Source organism: Elephantulus edwardii, unplaced genomic scaffold (genome assembly GCF_000299155.1).
Source record: "Elephantulus edwardii isolate Elephantulus edwardi_28Jun2011 unplaced genomic scaffold, EleEdw1.0 scaffold00001, whole genome shotgun sequence".
Taxonomy (NCBI): domain Eukaryota; kingdom Metazoa; phylum Chordata; class Mammalia; order Macroscelidea; family Macroscelididae; genus Elephantulus; species Elephantulus edwardii.
Genome location: NW_006399751.1, coordinates 45,616,683 through 45,633,919, shown reverse-complemented (window position 1 = coordinate 45,633,919; position 17,237 = coordinate 45,616,683). Strand labels below are relative to the sequence as shown.

General features: G+C 40.7%; 1 protein-coding gene and 1 pseudogene across 2 annotated transcripts in view; one reads left to right on the top strand and one right to left on the bottom strand.

Annotated features, from left to right (window-relative positions):
• The window catches only part of RAPGEF4 (Rap guanine nucleotide exchange factor (GEF) 4), a 423,137-nt gene that overhangs the window by 81,808 nt on the left and 324,092 nt on the right, over nt 1–17,237 (top strand). For both annotated transcript variants that reach the window (XM_006878827.1, XM_006878828.1), the window contains exons 2-3: nt 755–897; nt 3,803–3,891. In XM_006878827.1, coding sequence (XP_006878889.1) covers nt 755–897; nt 3,803–3,891 — 232 coding nt within the window. The remainder of the gene's footprint in view (nt 1–754; nt 898–3,802; nt 3,892–17,237) is intronic.
• Nucleotides 13,481–13,861, bottom strand: LOC102866240 (annotated as a pseudogene).

The following is a 17,237-nucleotide window of genomic DNA, read 5'->3' as shown; positions in this document are numbered from 1 at the left end:
CTGGCTTCACCCTTTCTAGGATGAACCTGTTTGTTCTCCTAGCAGTCCATGGTATATTCCACACTCTTCTCCAGCACCACAGCTCAAAGGCATCAACTCTCCTTCTATCATTTCTAGTCATTGCCTGGCTTTCTGATGCTTAGCAAGTGATTGCAAAGACCATGACCTTTTTTTTAATTAGGAACTGTAAACATTTGTTTGACTTCAATTTGAAATAAAATCACCAGTTTTATGTATCTTATCATATCTTGTTGTTTGTAAGGTACAGTGATTTTAAATTATGCAAAAGCAGCACCTTGAACTCATGACTCTGGGGTTGATTCTTGGAATAGCCATCTATATTAGTAGTGATTTAAGATAGTTGACCACTCCCACCATTGACCATGACCATGTAGTTGATTTTCATATTATGGCAACTCCATGTGTGTTAGAATAGCATTGTGCTCCATTGGGTTTTCATGGCTGTGACCTTTTGGAAACACATCCTCAGGTCTTCCTTAGTAGATGCCTCTGAGTAGATTTGAACTGCTAACCTTTTGGTTAGCAACTGAGTGCTTTGACTTTTATACCACTCTGAACTGTTGACAAATGCTTGGAAAATACCTATACTGAAAATAGAAGATAAACTCTTACATTAAGTTATTTGCAGTGGAGATAGTAAGGTATATTTGGTATCATTAAAATAATGCACACTGGGTCATTTCTATGTAAAACTTTACTGATACAGCTTTCTCCCCCCCCTTTCCCCTTGTAGACCACTGGAACGATCCAGTGAAGATGTGGATATAATCTTCACACGGCTGAAAGAAGTTAAAGCTTTTGAAAAATTTCACCCAAATCTCCTTCATCAGATTTGTTTATGTGGTTATTATGAGAACCTGGAAAAAGGAATAACATGTAAGCGATGCAACCCTTGTGGGATATTTTTAAATGTGGTTTGTGTGTATCTGTGGTTCTCAACTGGGGATAGATAGCAAATAGAGTATTTCTATGCCAAATATTCCCAAAGGCACATGGTTAGAGATTACCAGCCTCTCCACAGGGGAAGGATGGACAGTCTCCCTGCAATTAACTGTCTCTGAAAACCTGCTGGATGGTCAGCTGTGGGTCCATTCTGACTTTATGGTACACAACAACAACATGCCAAACATTTTCATTTCAATCAAGGATATTAAGTTGAAATTTACCTCTCTTCCAATTTTTCAGTTCTGTGTAGGCATTTTCTTGACTCTTTTGTTTGCAGGATATAACTTGTTCTTTCAGGGAACCCTGCCTCCCAGATGGAACTGGAAGAGTGTACTGGTTTATGTACTTAGCTGTATTGTTAGATGTGAAGATATTTAGTGATCTTTTTTATAGCCAAAAATGTATGAGTCAATAGGATATTGGCTAAAGATAAGGTCTCTTAATGAATGTTATGGCAATCATTGGCATTAACCTCAGTCAGCACTGTTCATAATTCCTGCTGTGAATAAAGGAAAATTAAACAGCTACATTTAAATGGTATATTTTCTCGTAAGAGAGTTAGTTTTCCATTTGTTGGGATGCTTTATGCTATAGTATGAGAAAACACTTACTGACTCGATTAATCAATTCCTCATGTATAAGAAGTCTTGATGTTGGGTGACTTAGGGTGACTCAGTGGTTTTATCAAGGTACTTATCTGTCTCCCAACTTTTTCTTTTTCGCTGAGTATTCTTAGTGTTGGCTTTTGAACTCAGACGTGTTTCCAGATGGTCCTAAAACACCTGAGGCAGTTATAGCCACTAATGGTGATACAGAAATGCCCTCCAAAATTGTTTCTCCTTGTTTCTCTTTTTTTCTTTTATACCAGCAAATGTCTTGAGTCTCCTAAATCAATTGCATCTCAGACCATGTTAAGACTAATTACTGCAAAGGCAATGGAGTCATTATGATTGATTTAGACCAATCATAGTTACTGCCGTTGGCACTAGAGAAAGAACTTACATACCTCTGGGCTGGTGACCTTGTGGAGGAGGGTAGAAAAGTTAATAGAATATGAGTTCAGTTAGACTACAGGAAGGCATAGAATAGGAAAATTTCTGGGTAGGAAACCCACAGAATCTCACAATACAGTTATAGAAAAATTCAGGAAAAAAGAAAAAAATTACTATCACATGACCCAGAGCTTAATATTTTGTTTGTTAGCATTTTGTGTGTATCCTTCAAGACATTTTCCTATGTGGACATATACAAACATAGACATACTTATGTTTAAAAAAATCAACCATACATGTAGAGCTCAAATCATTGTTGTTAAAAATGTAATGGTATAAGGAATATGCTCTTTTGAGCACAAGACTCTTCTATGTTTCTTTTTTTTTAATTGTGTTTTTGTGTGTACCATCGAATCAGATCTGACTCATACAGGAGATAGATTGTTCCTCCTTCTCCAGCAGAGCATCTGGTGGATTCGAACCATGCATCTCCGGGATTTCTTTTCTGTTTCTTAAAGGCATTTTCAAGTTGCATCTTCTTGAATATGTAATGTGAATATGATTAAGAAATTAGAAATGTCTTTTAGACCTCGGAAGCTCATTAAATACGAAGCCTGAACTGTTCAATAAGTCATTTATTGGAGAAGACAATCATAAATTCACCGATCTCCTGTTGTAGGCCTATTCAGTTGCACTTGGTGGGATTCCACTGTTGTTCTTTGCCTTTTCATAGCAGGCCCGAGCCCGAGTCAGTGCAGCTCGTGTGGTTAATTATGGCTCGCAGAAGCTTGCTTTGCATGATGAGCACTCAGTTTGCCAGAACTCAGCTATCTCACTGAGTTGTAATTTTATTTTTCATTAATCAGTTTAACCCTTGACTCTGTGAAGTGAATTTTAAAATATCAGATCATTTTATCTAGTTAGCTAGCATATTTAAAAAGAACAGTTGAGTTTATATAAAATATTTTTGACAGCGTTCCAGAATTATTTTCCAAGTACTAGTCTTGACATGATACAGGAACTAGGAATCTATTAAAATATCTAAATCTTTACTTTCTAGGATTACAAAAGTAAAGCAAAATTAGCTTTAGAAATTACTGATAAAGATTGTTTTCTAAGAGCATTTAACTCCTGCATACCTAAAACACAGTGAATGTATAACATAAGAAAGAATATGACAATAACTACTCAATTTTTTAAAATGATACTTTTTTGTTGTTGTTGTGTACAGACTCATAGCTGACCCGCTGGTGGGTTTTCAGAGACAGTAAGTCACAAGGAGGAGCTTGCCTGTCTTTCTCCTGTGGAGCAGGTAGTGGATTTGAGCTGCGTGCCCACACAACACCTTACCACCAAGCCACCAGAACGAATTAGTCAGTTTTAAAGGAAACTTACCATTCTTGAAAACCTGCTGATTTTAGAGTTTAGATAATTTATATCTTTAAAATTTAGATTAGGACATTTTAGTGGTGGATTGTATCCTGTTGAGTCAAACAAATAACCTTGTTAATTTGTAGATGAACAGTTTTCTGAGCATGAAAATACAATGGAATAACACAGACAATTACATGAAACAGTCAATTGTTCTCAAATTCAAAGGATCTTACAGAGTTTAGGATTGGTAATATCCTTTATCATTGCCTTTTAAGTCTGAAAATATTCTGTTTAAAGAATTCTACTATATAGAATGATGCATAAACAGGATATAACTATGTAGGTAAATGGGGTAGTAATCTTGGCGATATTGGAGCCTTACTTATAACAAATATGAAAACCAATTTGGCTACACAAATAAAATCAACTTGTATTTGGAGTACTTATTTACATAACTTTTTCTTTGTCAGTATTTCGCCAGGGCGATATTGGAACAAACTGGTATGCTGTCCTGGCAGGGTCCCTGGATGTCAAAGTATCTGAGACAAGCAGTCACCAAGTAAGATACTTTTTTCTTTTCTTTTTTTAGAAGTAGAATTTATTATTACTTTTTAAAGACACATTATCTTCATGTCTTTTATACCTTCAAAATTCCCTTTCCAAACTCCTTTCTTTCCTGTAGTGATGGCTTATCAAATGTTTATTAAATTCTTTTAATAAGTTGTTCAGCACACATTTGCCAAGTATCTTCTACGACCTGGGTTTAGAGACCATGTATTATTACACAAAAGGCAAGAACACTTTGCATGGCTTCAAGGAACTGTTTCTGGGAAATGCAGACAGTTCCATTGCTATGTGATAGGTTGCTGAGTGTAGGATGAAATGTGAACACATGGGTGCATCTTTCAAGGGTTGTTTTTAGAGCATGCCTCTATGTTGCATCTTGATTTCCATATCTCACCCACCACCACCCACCCCACACCTCGCCCCTGAAGTGACTCTTTCATTAAATGTCTTTTAGAAGCTCCAGTGACATGTAACAATTTTGGCCAACACTTTCACCCTGAAATCTCTTGATACTTCTCTCCTTCATTTTTCGTTTCTTGATGCCACTGGCTCCCTTGATTTCCATTAGTCACCTGTGAGTAACTTGACTTACTAATAATAGATAAAAGGGAGCTCTGGTGGCCTAGTGGTAAGCAGCCGCATTGCCAACACATAGGCATGTGGGTCGAATCCACCAGCTGCTAACTGGGAGAAAGATGGGCAGTCTCCTTCCATGTGATTTACTGCCTCTGAAAACCCACTTGAAAACCACTGAAGGGTCAATTGTGAGTGGGTTCTGATTCAGTGTCACACAATGACAACAAAGATAAAACTCCTATTCCCATGCCTTACACAAACAATATTTGTGAATATAAAATTGGACCTAGAAACTTCTTTCCCATTTGTGGTGACCCTTGCTTCATTATAATGACATATGGTCTAGATGGCACATCCCTTCCTCTTGAAAGCCAAGAAACACTAGCTTAAAAGCATAACTTCTAAAGGACCATGTTCAAGCCTCAGTATGAAAATGTCCCAAGACTTGTGGAAACACAGAATTGGATAGTTAGTTGTGAGATCTAAAAGAATTAGCAAGAGAAATTAACGTAAACAAGACAAGTAATTTATAGTCAAATACTTTGTTTAAATATTGAGCTTTGGTTAAGTTTGGGAGCCATTTTCATATGCTGTTATTGTTGTTAGGTGCTCTTTGAGTGGTACTTATAGCGAGCCTGTGAACAGCAGATCTGAATCCTGTCCTATCCTGTGCCATCCTCACCATCCCTGATACACTTGAGCCATTGCTGCGGCCACCATGTCAATGGTGATGGGGGTCTTCCTCTCTTTGGCTGACCTCGCCATCATGTCAACTATGATTTAGAGCCACCCTGTGAAACTTCACTCAATTCTGCTCCATCCTCATAATCACTGCCACATTCATGCCCGTTGTTAATCCATTTTGTTGAGATGGGTTAACTCAATGACCCACCACCTTTCCCAGCATGAGTCTTTTTTTCTAAGGACTACCACCTCCTGATAACATGTGCAAAGTATACGAGGTTAAGTTTTGCCATCCTTGCCTTTAAGGAGCACCCATGCTGTACTTCCTCTGAGATCTGTTCTTTAGGCGGCCCACAGTATATACAGTCATCTTCCCTAACATCACAAATCTTTGAGCTTCCTAATTGTTTGAGCTCATGTGTCATGTACAGAAATGATGAGGGTGACACATTATAGGACCAGATGTAAATCTGTGGCTAATTGGGTGGCTGTGAGTCAGGACAGACTTGACAGCTCCTAACAACAGTAGGCCCTGTGCACTTTACTCCACAATATTCATCTGGAATTTTCTGGGTTGATTTGTATCACTAAGATAAAAGAAACAGACAGTACATTGGACATTCCTCCAGAGTGTAACCTGAGGAAAGCTCAGCTTTCTAGCCAGTTCTGAGAACAAGTCATGATTTCTAGTCACTTGGAAGAAAGAAGATAAAAAGGAGCAATACATAGACATTGATTGACCTAATTTAGGCATGGGCGGCTTTGCAATTTAGGTTTGAAAACAAGGCTTGGAGATACTAGGTATACATTTCCCAGGGCCAGAAAAATATAAGTGACCAGACCAATATTTTGCATTCAGACCTCACAAACTCCAAATTATTGTTCTCATTATAGCTGATACATGATAAATGAGGGAGTGGTGCAAACAAAAAAGGAAAACTGAAAGAGGCTAAGAAAACTGAGGAAAAGGGAACAGACGCAGTTGCTCTGAGTACAGGGCCGAGTGTCTTGCCAGCCTGCTCCTTCACCTGCTTTCTCGCTCTCTTTGCTCATCTGACAGTCAGAAGTCTTGGCAGTCAACCCCCAAACTTGTCTCTGAGTTTTCCAAGAGACTTGATGGCTCAATGATTAAACATTTAGCTGCCAATCAAAAAGTTGGTCAATCAGACGTACCCAACAGCAGGTCTTTGAGAGGAATACCTGGAGATTTCCTTCTATAATTAACTCAAAACTCATTGGCATCCAGTTGGAACTGACTCTTAGCTGATGCTGCACTGATTTTCCAAGGCTGGAAATTGCATGGGAGGATATTGCCCAATTTTTGTGGATTTGAACTACCAGAGAGGCGCTGCCTTTGTGTTGGCAGCACTAGACCCCTACAAACTACACCACCAGAGCTGTCTGGCACAGCTAGAGCCTAGAAGACCATACGCAGCAGCTCTCCACTGTCGTCTGTTGCTGTTGTTAAGTGACGCTGAGTCAAGTGTGACTCACAGCGACCCTGCAAACAACTGATCTGAGTCATCTCCGATCCTTTGCCATCCTCGCCATGGCTGACCCTCTTGCGTCCATTGCTGCAGTCACTGTCGCTCCATGCTGTTGAGGGTCTTCCTCTTTTTTGCCATCTCTCTACCTTCCCAAGCATGATGTCCGCGTCCGGGGAGTTAGCTCTCCTCGCAACCTGCCAGAGTATGTGAGATTAAGCTTTGCCATCCTTGCCTCCAAGGAGCACTCTGGCTGCACTTACTCCAAGTCACATCGGTTTGTTGTTTTGGCATTATGTAGTATATTCAGTTCTCTTCCTTAACACCACAGCTTGAAGTCATCGCCTATGATTTGGAGTGAACCAAACAGCATGTCTCAATCTCCCCCTTATTTTTATTGGTTTGCATACAATCATTCATGTACATTGTGTTTCATACATTTATACTGTGTGTGTTTTCCATGTACATAGTGGGTTTTTTGTATGTGTATGTGTTTCACACTTGCCTTCATTGACATTTTTTATTACACTAGTTTATTTATAAAAATTAAAATACGTTATTTTAAACACCAGTTCCTTCCCATTTCCTTCATTCCCCCCCCCATCAAATTGTGAGACCCCATGATTAATTCCTTCACCCCCTGCACATCCTCACCCCTCTGCTTCTAACCTGTCCCCCTTGGATCCTCATACTCATTCTACAATAATGATTATACACAATCTGAAGAGGATAAAATTGATGAATGAGACCTAAATATTAAATCCCTGTGTGTATCAAAAACTTTTTCCAACAGGGTGAAAAGAAAGCTTACTAACTGGGAACAAATATTTGGCCATATTAGCTCAGAGAAGGGTCTTATAATGAAAGTTTACAGGATATTCCTGGGCCTCCACATATCTGAATTTTAATCCTAATGTGGGCACGTTAGCTGCTGTCTCACTAGTATGATTAGAATAGGAATGGTAATGGCAGATCACCTACAAATGGGCATTAAACCAAGTGCTTCACAAGTATCATAATTTTGACCCCATGTTATAGTAGAACAGCCCCATAGGATTATCCTGGTTGGAATCTTTAGCATAATGGCCAGATAATCACTCCTGCCCCTCCCGGGGCTGCGGGGTGGGTTCCAACTGCTAACCTTGCAGTTAGCAGCCAGGCATTTAAGTGTTTTCCCTCCAGAGCTGCTTTGTTGTTGTGTTGGTTCTCAGAGTGAGCCTGTGTAAGAGTACAACAATTCCATACATTTTGTGTGTGATGGTTGGTTGTAGGAGTTCTCTCTCACCAGGTCAGTTTGGAAACCAGTCTGCCAGCTGTGGGAGGCCTCATGTGGACTCTGCCTAACCCTGTGGGCCACCTCAGGTTCTGCTTTTGTCTGCTTTTGTCTTGAGCTGGTCAGGCTCCTTTCATCCTCACAATAGGACCTTTTCATACAGAGCTGAGAGGCAGCCGCTGCTTATCCTCCCTGCTTCACCTTTGGTGTGTTGTTGTTGTGTACTGTCCTTTGGTTAAGTCACCCCCACTCAAGGCTTCAGAACCGAAGGGGGTAGATCCCCTGCCCTTGAATGAAGGCAGGATGATGGTCCCCATCTCTTGGATACTCGCTGAGGAGGTTATGTGCTGTTGAATTGGAACCAACACTTAACTGACCCTCCGGCGGGGTTTCTGAAGCTGAAAAGCACACAGGAGGAGATTGCCCATCTTTTTCTCAAGCATCAACTAATCGAACTGCCTCCACTCAGGTTGGCAGCACAATTCCCTACCTGCCCTAGGCCATCAGAGCTCCTTCCTGGGGAGATAGGGCTAATTTATGTATGTATGTATGTATGTATGCATGCATTTATTTTTGTTACTTCCTTAAAACTGTGTTTGTATTAGGAATTCTGGGACATTTATAGGCTATTCTATTCCTATTATTTTTATTAACATCCACCAGTAATTCTGTGGGACAATCTCCTCTCATGTCAGTTCTGACTTGACGGCAATGAGGATTGAGAACTTACTTTCTTGTAAACATCTTACTATAAATTATATTGAACCCACCCAAACTTCCATGACTCTGAGACCAGAAGAATTAGATGGTGCCAGCTGGTGCTGACCACTGACTGCTGTAACAGAGATGACAGAAGATTGTGAATTGAATGAGAGGAAAGTGCAGAAAAATACCAAACAACATAAGAAAGGCCAGGCTTACTGGTCTGATAGAAACTGGTAGATCCCACGTGAGCTTATGGCTGGCCCTTCATCACTTTTCAGATGTGCAGCAAAACTGACTCAACGTTCAGCCAAATAATAGAAAGGCCTATAAAGTGACCAATACCATCAGAGGAGCACTCACTAACCTACCTTAAACGTCTAAAGAGCAGCACCTGTCCAAGGATAAAGCCCAGAAGACAGGAAGGGGCAGGACAGCAGGATTGATGGGAGCCACAGAGAGGAAGACAGAAGCGTGGGATGGGCATCACTGGTGGAGTCAGCAACTGATTTGCTTTGTAAAGTCTCACTCAAATTCCACACCCCAGTGTCTCGTTAACTTAAGTAAGCCAAACAGATTTTTTTCCCTTCCCATTCCCAGGAGGGTAAACACTATTATGGGTGTAATTTTCCTTAGTATTTTAATGAACTTCTATTAGAAGTGCAAACTGGAACAAGCATAAACTCCCGAAGCCCAGAAGCCCAGTCCACTGCTGTCCGGTTGCTAACTGTGTCCCTGCCTCAGGTTTCCACGGCGGTAGATCTTCACCGAGGAGACTTCCCCTCCTCCGAGTCCTTTGGATCTAGATCAAACCATCAACCTTACCTTTCACGGCTGTCATACTCTGTCACACCATAGTGTGTCATCAGGGCTTCTGAGGTATAAACACTTAAAAACAATCAACAGACTTGACAACCTTAACAGTCCTTGGAAAAGGACAGCATAATTAGAAAAGCAGAGGGTCACTGAAAGAGAGGAAGACTCTCAATGAAATGCATTGACACAGTGACGGCAACAGTGAATTTAAGCATCACAGAGATGGTGAGGAAGGCACAGGATCGAGCTTGATTTTATTCTGTTGCACATAGGGTCACTGTGGGTTTTAGCCAACTCTATGGCAACATGTAGTTGAGACAAAACACTTCAAGTCCATGTGTGTATATTGTTGTGTATCATTGAGTCAGAATCGATTCATAGCTGACCCTCCAGCAGGTTTTCAGAGGCGGGTAATCCCACAGGAAGAGATTGCCTGTCCTTCTCCCATGGAGCAGCTGGTGGATTCAAACTGCTTGATTTTGGGATTGCAATGCAACTTCTTACCACTAGACTACCAGAGCTGTGTTTGTATTCTATACATAGAATATGTGTCTATATACTCTGTGTGTGTGTGTGTGTGTGTGTGTATTATACAGAGAGCACATGTTGTTGTTGTTATGTGCTGTCGAGTCGCTTGCGACTCATAGTGACCCTACATACAACAGCCCTAAACTCTGCTCTGTCCTGTGCCAATCGCACTGTCTCTGACACTCCCATCCCGATTATCCCAGTCACTGAATCAATCCACCTCATAGAGGGTCTTCCCCTCCTGCGCCGTCCCTCTACCCTCACAAGCATGAGGTCCTCTAAGGACCGGTCTCTCCTCACAACATGTCCAAAGTATGTTAGACGGAGCCTCAGAGAGCACATGGTAAATCTAAATACCAGAAATATATAAAGTTTTAAAATTAATCTTTACACTAAAGGTATAAAATTTTCTTGTCACGTTAGATGAATTTCTGATGACTGTTGGCAGAATATGGGCTTTCATATGCCAGATGCTATTTTTTAAAATTAATATTTTAACTTGAGTGAAAGTTTACAGATCATAGTGATTTTTTACTTAATCAGAAACATTTTGTTTTATAACATTAATTAGAAATGGTTAATGCAAAAATTAATAGAAATAGAAACAGAATAGAAATGAATGTTGCAAATAAAACAGTGAGATATTTTATTATTTCATTAACTACCTTAAACAAACACTTATTTAAAGTGCAGATACTTACATCACACAAAGCACAGCAATTTTTTTTAAACCTCAAACAAAAACCCACTTTGTTTCAAGTCCAATCTCTGCCTCTTAATTGACTATGATTTTTTTTAATTGACTGTGATCTTGAGTTAAAGTTTAAAAGTTTCAAAAAGTTGGAATTAATAGTTCCTACCTTAAGTGAGTTCAAGCATGTAAGGGACTTAAGAAATAAAAAATCCTGGTATAGGGTAAATCTTCCTGTTGTTATTAGTATTGTTTTGAGAGAGAAAAGTCATTGCCTTTAGTTGAATGTCCTGTTGTAGTGCTTGCAAGGCTGCCGTCTTGGCACAAGAGGGCAGCACTAGATTAGGAAAAGCAGGAAATGCAGTTGCTATTTGAAACCACTTGAAGTTTAGTGATGTTGCAGCCTTTTGGTGAGATGCAAAGAATCAGGGCTGCACTTGACCCTGGTCATCATTTAATTCCATTTCTTATCTTTCACTGTGATATTCTCTGGTAAATTTTAGCTCTCTTTTAGAAACAGTTTATTACTGTTTAAAAAAAATATTATTTAAAAGAAGTGTTTATTCCCTAAAGTGGAATAATATGCTGGTATTAAGTCTTAAGTGTGCTTATATAAATTTGTATTTTAAAAAATGATATATGTTACTTGTATATACTTTGTTGTTTTAAGGTATATGAATATAAAATAAATACACCTTTAATTTACCATCTCTCCTTTGCCTCTACAACACAAATATTTTAAGTCCTGCAGTTTGTTTATAAAATTTGAAGGATAGGCATGCTTGTTTATAATGTAGATTTCTCCATCATTCTCTGGGAAACATTATCTTAGGATGTTAATTAAGCCCATAGCTTGTGAAAGGTGCCAGGTTCCCAGTGGTTGGTGTTTTATAAAATCTTACTATTTTTATGTGGTCAGGACACATTGTTAGTGTCCTGAAGGCAGCATTGTTACCGTGTGATTTTTTCCCTTTGGGTGGGTGCGGGACTGAGCTGCTAGGCGGGATACGTGGACTCTTCGTTGCTGTGGGGCTGGCCTCCCTGGTTGGGTCATCAGAACGCAAGGCCTGTTCATGCTCTTCCAGCCTTTGCCAGGCCAACATGCTTGATCTTGTTAAGCTGTGTCTAACCTGTTGATTTGAGAGAAGTGCTCTAAAAGCACTTTGGATTTCGCCTTCCTGCTTGACAAAATTCTTTGAGAGCACATACTCTAATTTCTTGATAAACTCGCAAGTTAAGTTCCTCACAAAAGGACTTGGAGCACTCAGTACATTTCAGTACTAAATTCATGCTCAAATTATAAACCAAGGTGCTGTGAAAGTTGTTGCCTGTATTACTTACGGGCCCTAAAAGAAAAGTTGTAAGAACATTTGCTTTGAAAGATTTATGTTTCTAAGCCTAAATATTTAAAGTCACTTGATGTCAATTTAACATGTACCCCAAAACAGTAAGTTTGCTGAAACAGATTCTGAAACAGCAATATGCAAGTGTGTTCAATATGTGTATAATAACAAGAACTGATACTCTTTGAAGTCACAGGAATTTTTTTTTCATAAATAACTTTTTGCAGTGGTGGTAGATGCCACTGAGTTAATTCAGCCCACAGCAACGCCTGTGACAGAGCAGAACTGCCCCATAGAGTTTCTAAACTATAATTTAATTTTTTTATTATGATTTTTATGTGTGTACTGTCAAATCTGATCTGACTGGTACAGGAGGAGATTGCCCCTCCTTCTTCAGCAGAGCATCTGGTGGATTCGAACCACGTACCTGTGTAAACTCTAATTTTCATGGGAGTAGATTCTTCTTTTTCTTGCGTGGAGTCTCTGAATGGGATTGTACAGTCACTCTTTGGAACAATAGCCAAGTGCTTAATCTGTTGTGTCTCCAAGGCTCCTTGATCTTACATACTTGTCATATAATTCTTAGGAACCTATTTTTTTGATTGATGTTTAGTTTCAGTTTCATCAGACTGTCTAGAACTTGTGTCAGTTGGATTTCAGTTGGTGCTTATAGACATATTTGCAAGGCACGTGTTTCTTAGCTTGCTTAACAGTCTTAATTATCATTGACACATAATCTTTGACTTTCTCAGCACTGTTCCCATCTTCAGACTGTAGCTATGTTTATAACGAAACAAGCAAATAAAATGCCTCAAAGGAGAGTGCTTACTTTAGGAAAATCGGGTATACCATAATTCAGAAGTACAAAGCAGGTAAGTAAAGGAATGATTAGTTGCAGTACAAAAGAGTTCTTTGATAGACAGCAGGATTCTTCAGAAGGATTCCTTTGAATACAAGCACCCCTTGGAGAGCTGAAGTGTTCTGCAGATCATTCGGACCATTTGACATCCAGACTAGGGGGTAGAGCAATTTGTGAAAGGCAGTTAGTTGATAATTGAAGATGAACACAAAATCAAAGTAGAGATACTTAAATTATAACACAATATAATATGCTTTTTAGGCACATAGATCATGTATGCATTTTTTTTTGTTTACAGAGAAAAGGTTCAATGTGTTTTTGGATTTGACAGAGCCCGGACCAGGCAGAGCCTGTGGCAAGGATGGAGGCTGGGAGGAGGCTGAGGAGGCAGATGGGGAGTGGAGGTGGACGGGATCTGTGCTCTGAAGTGAGCAAAAGAGGCCGCCTGTGTCCTGTGGGGGTGGGAGCCTTTTCTAAGTTCCAGAAGAAGACAGGAGCCCAACCCTCCCCTCCTCCCCCAACCCTGCCCCTTCTGTAGTCTCTGGAACTGGAGTATTCAGGATTGGTCATAGCTGCTGAGGCTGCTGACCAGTTCTCAGTGAAGGTACCCATCAAAGTGGAGGTCTTAGTCTTCACCACCACAGGCAGCCAGTAAGGCCTTCAGGAAGTCTCCCGATGTGTCACTCTCAATGGTTTGGTGCAGAGATTTGTTGTATTTCTCAATGACTTCTCTTTGGATATTTAGCAGGTCAATCTCACTCCGGGAGACCATGACCCTGGTGAGGGTCTTCTCATCTGTGCCAGCCCCCTTCATGGATTTGTAAAGTTTGTCAGCAAAGAAGAGAAGCTTGTTCTTGACACTTTGAACAATGGCCACGAAGGCATCTCTAACGTCCCCAGACATCTCCTTCTTGATGACGTGCTCTGTGTCATAGTTGGTCATCTTGATGAACTCCTGGAAGACTCTCCGGAGGTGTGGATAGCTGCGAGTGCAGAAGATGGTCATGAAGCATGTTTCCAAGGATGTTTTGTCTCCATTAGATGTGTTCACGTATACATTTTTATGAATAAGAGTAAATCAGAAATCATTTCCATTATTTATGGAGTACTGAATAGTCCATGCATTGCTAAAAGAGCGCATAAATATGTCTTGGAGAAAATGCAACCAGGGTGTTCCTTAGAGAACAAGGATGAGGAAACTTCATCTCACACACTTTGGGTTTGTAGTCAGAAAGGGACAGTCTTTGGAAAACGACAATATTTGGAAAGATGGAGAGTCAGTGAAAGAAAGGAAGACCCTCAATACGATGACTTGCCATAGTAACTGCTGCAGCGGGCTTCATTTATCAGAAATGTTGAGGATGGCACAGGATAGGGCAAGGTTCAGAGCCATTGTTCATAGGGTTGCTGTGAATCGTAGTCAGCTTGATGTCACCTAACAACAACCATGTGCCAGGTAACTATAGAGGGCTCTTTATTATTTTATTAAAATTTATAAGAATCTGTAAGGGAGCTCTTGTGGCCTGGTGGTAAGAAGCTGCACTGCCATCCAGAAGACATGTGGTTTGGAACCACCAGCTGCTCTGTGGGAGAAGGATGGGAATCTCCTCCCATAAGATTAATTGCCTCTGAAAATCTGGTAGAGGGTCAGCTATGGGTCGGTTCCAACTCAATGGTGTACAACAACAACAACAACAATAAGAATCTTACAGCAGGAGCCAGAACATTTCCTAAATGGGGACATGACTTTCTGGAGAGCGTTGACTCCAGTCTTCCAGCACTCACACTTTTTCCATTCTACTGCCTCCAAGGAGAGTCTGATAGCATTTTCCTTGGTAGGCAATGAAAGTTCTTATTCTAGATGTCTCATTATTATGTCTTTTGCCTCGATGGTCATGGCTTTCCAATGGAGACAGTTTCATTCCCTTCTCAGTTGACTACCTCACGGATATGCAGGTTGATACTTACACTGATTAGATTCTCTCACTAACCACTATGTGGGTCTTCAGCCTATGAAACAGCAACACTAATTCATGGTTTTAATGCTGTCATCAATAAGAATAGCCACAATATTTTTAAGCATTTATTTGAGTCAGGTGCAATGGAAAAGGGTTCATTTTACTGTTGTGGGTAGTTGAAGCATCAGGACAGATCTCTCTCTGTTCACATACACAGCCCCTGTGGATACTTGCTGATGCACAGTAGGGCGTGCACTGTGAAGATAAGGGGATAATCAAGTAAGAAGGTCTGTGTTTTAAAGGGTAGGAACAGACTAGCCCAGTGGACTAATAGATGAAAGAGAGTGGGCTTGCACTAGATGAAGAAACCAGAGGACATGTTGCTAAGGGTCATCCTTTGCTGTATTGAAGAACTGGCCTTGATGAGCCAATTGGCATTCCTGGCACGATGAAGTCTTTCTCTATGTCATCTAAGGGCTACCATAGGCTACTCTTGGTCTTTGTTTTAGAAGCCACTTTGGGAATGCTTATTTCACCTCGTCCCTCTCTAGAGGTCTCAGTGTCATTTAGGACCTGGAAACATGTTTGGCTAACCCATCCTCTTGTTTTAGATTTCCTCAGAAGTAGTCCAGACACAAATAATGTGGCACGAATAGTTTTTTTGGAGATGGTAGGAAGCAGAGACTTGAGACAAAGAAAGACAATACAATGTGTTAAGGAGAGTATTTCCACTGTGGCCATCTGGGGCTCAGTCCTTCACGGGGCCACAAAGAACACTGAGATGAGGAGGCCAAGTGTTTATCCTCCAGCTCTCGTGACACTTGTCAGGAGGCTGCATCCTTCAAGTCCTTAACTACCCAGCTCTGCTCTCAAGCCAAGTGATAACTTCCTAGAGATAGGAAGCTGTCAGTGTGTAGGGGAGCTGTCCAGAAAGCTACAGATGACATGTAGATCAGATGAGGAAATCCATTAGGGTCTTCTGACCCTGCTTTCATATGCTGAAGACAGGCAGGCTTTTAGATTTCATTTTACACTTGAAAGTCCTCAAAATAAGTCACTGTCCTACAGTAAAACAGGACATTCCTTTACTATTGTTGATGCTTCATACTTCAGTGCTAGTGCTTTCTTCAGTCTCTAGGTCACTGTACGCATTTTCTTTTCAGGTGGCCTCTTTGAATATCGGGCGTGCTGGAGGCATAGTCTTTAGGGAGTTGCACTGCTAAACTAAAAGAGTCTCTCCAGTGGTTCAAATCCACTAGCAACCCTGAAGGAGAAAGATGGGCAGTCTCCTCCCAGGCAATATACAGCCTCCAAAAACCCACTGGAGGGTCAGCTGTGAGTTGGTTCCAAAGATAATGACTTTCCCTTTTCTCTGAATATTTTTACAACTGAGCATAAAATAAACTTATTTTTCTGGTCAATATTAAATAAGTACTGGACATAACTAGACTTCATATACACATTCAACACTCTTGGCACTAGTAGTTAGGAAATCGAAAGATGTATTGCTTTTAGGAAAATCTGCTGTCAGGGACCTCTCCAGAGTGCCAGCGAGCAGCAACATCAGTCTAGAGACTAATGTGTACCTGATCCAGGCTGTGGTCTTCTCAGTTGCTTGGTGTACATCTGAGAGCTGGGCTAAGGATGAGAGAAGAAGAATTGCTGCCTTTGAGTTGTGGTACCAGGGAAGAGTATTGAACATACCATGAAATTCTAGGAGAACAAACAGCTCTGTCCTGGAGAGGATGAAACCAGGCTGCTCTTTGGAAGCAAAGATTTTGAAACTGGATCTCACATACTTTGAGCACGTTGCCAGATCGGGACCAGTCCTTGAAGAAGGACATCATATTTGGAAGGCTAGAGGGTCAGCAGAAGAGAAGATGACCCTGGGTGAGATGGATTGACACAGTGACCATGATATTGGGGGCAGCAGTGTCAGAGATGATGAAATTGGCTCAAGAAAGGATAGGGTTCAGAGCTATTGTTCATAAGGTTACTATGAGTTGTAGTCGACTTGATGGCACATAACAACAACAGACCTATACTCGATGGCACATAACACCACCAGCACCACCGCCACCACCACTGTGTAAGCTTTCTATGTGTAAAAAAATTGCAGTGGGATGTACAATGTGAGACATACATTTGGATGTCAGATTTGAAAGGAAAGAGACTAGAGATCTGGTTAGATGTTAATGAATTTTCTCATTGCCATCCAGTGGATCCAACTCCTGCAGTGGAGCCTCCTGCAGGTTTTCAGTGGCTATAAATCACACAGGCAGAGACTGACCATCTTTCTCCCTTGGAATTCAGACTGGTAGCTCAACAGCATACTGACTAGGCATTACTTCTATCACATTTGACTCACATTTATTCTGCCTTTCAGTACACGTTGTGGTTGTTGTTGTTATGTGCCATCGAGTC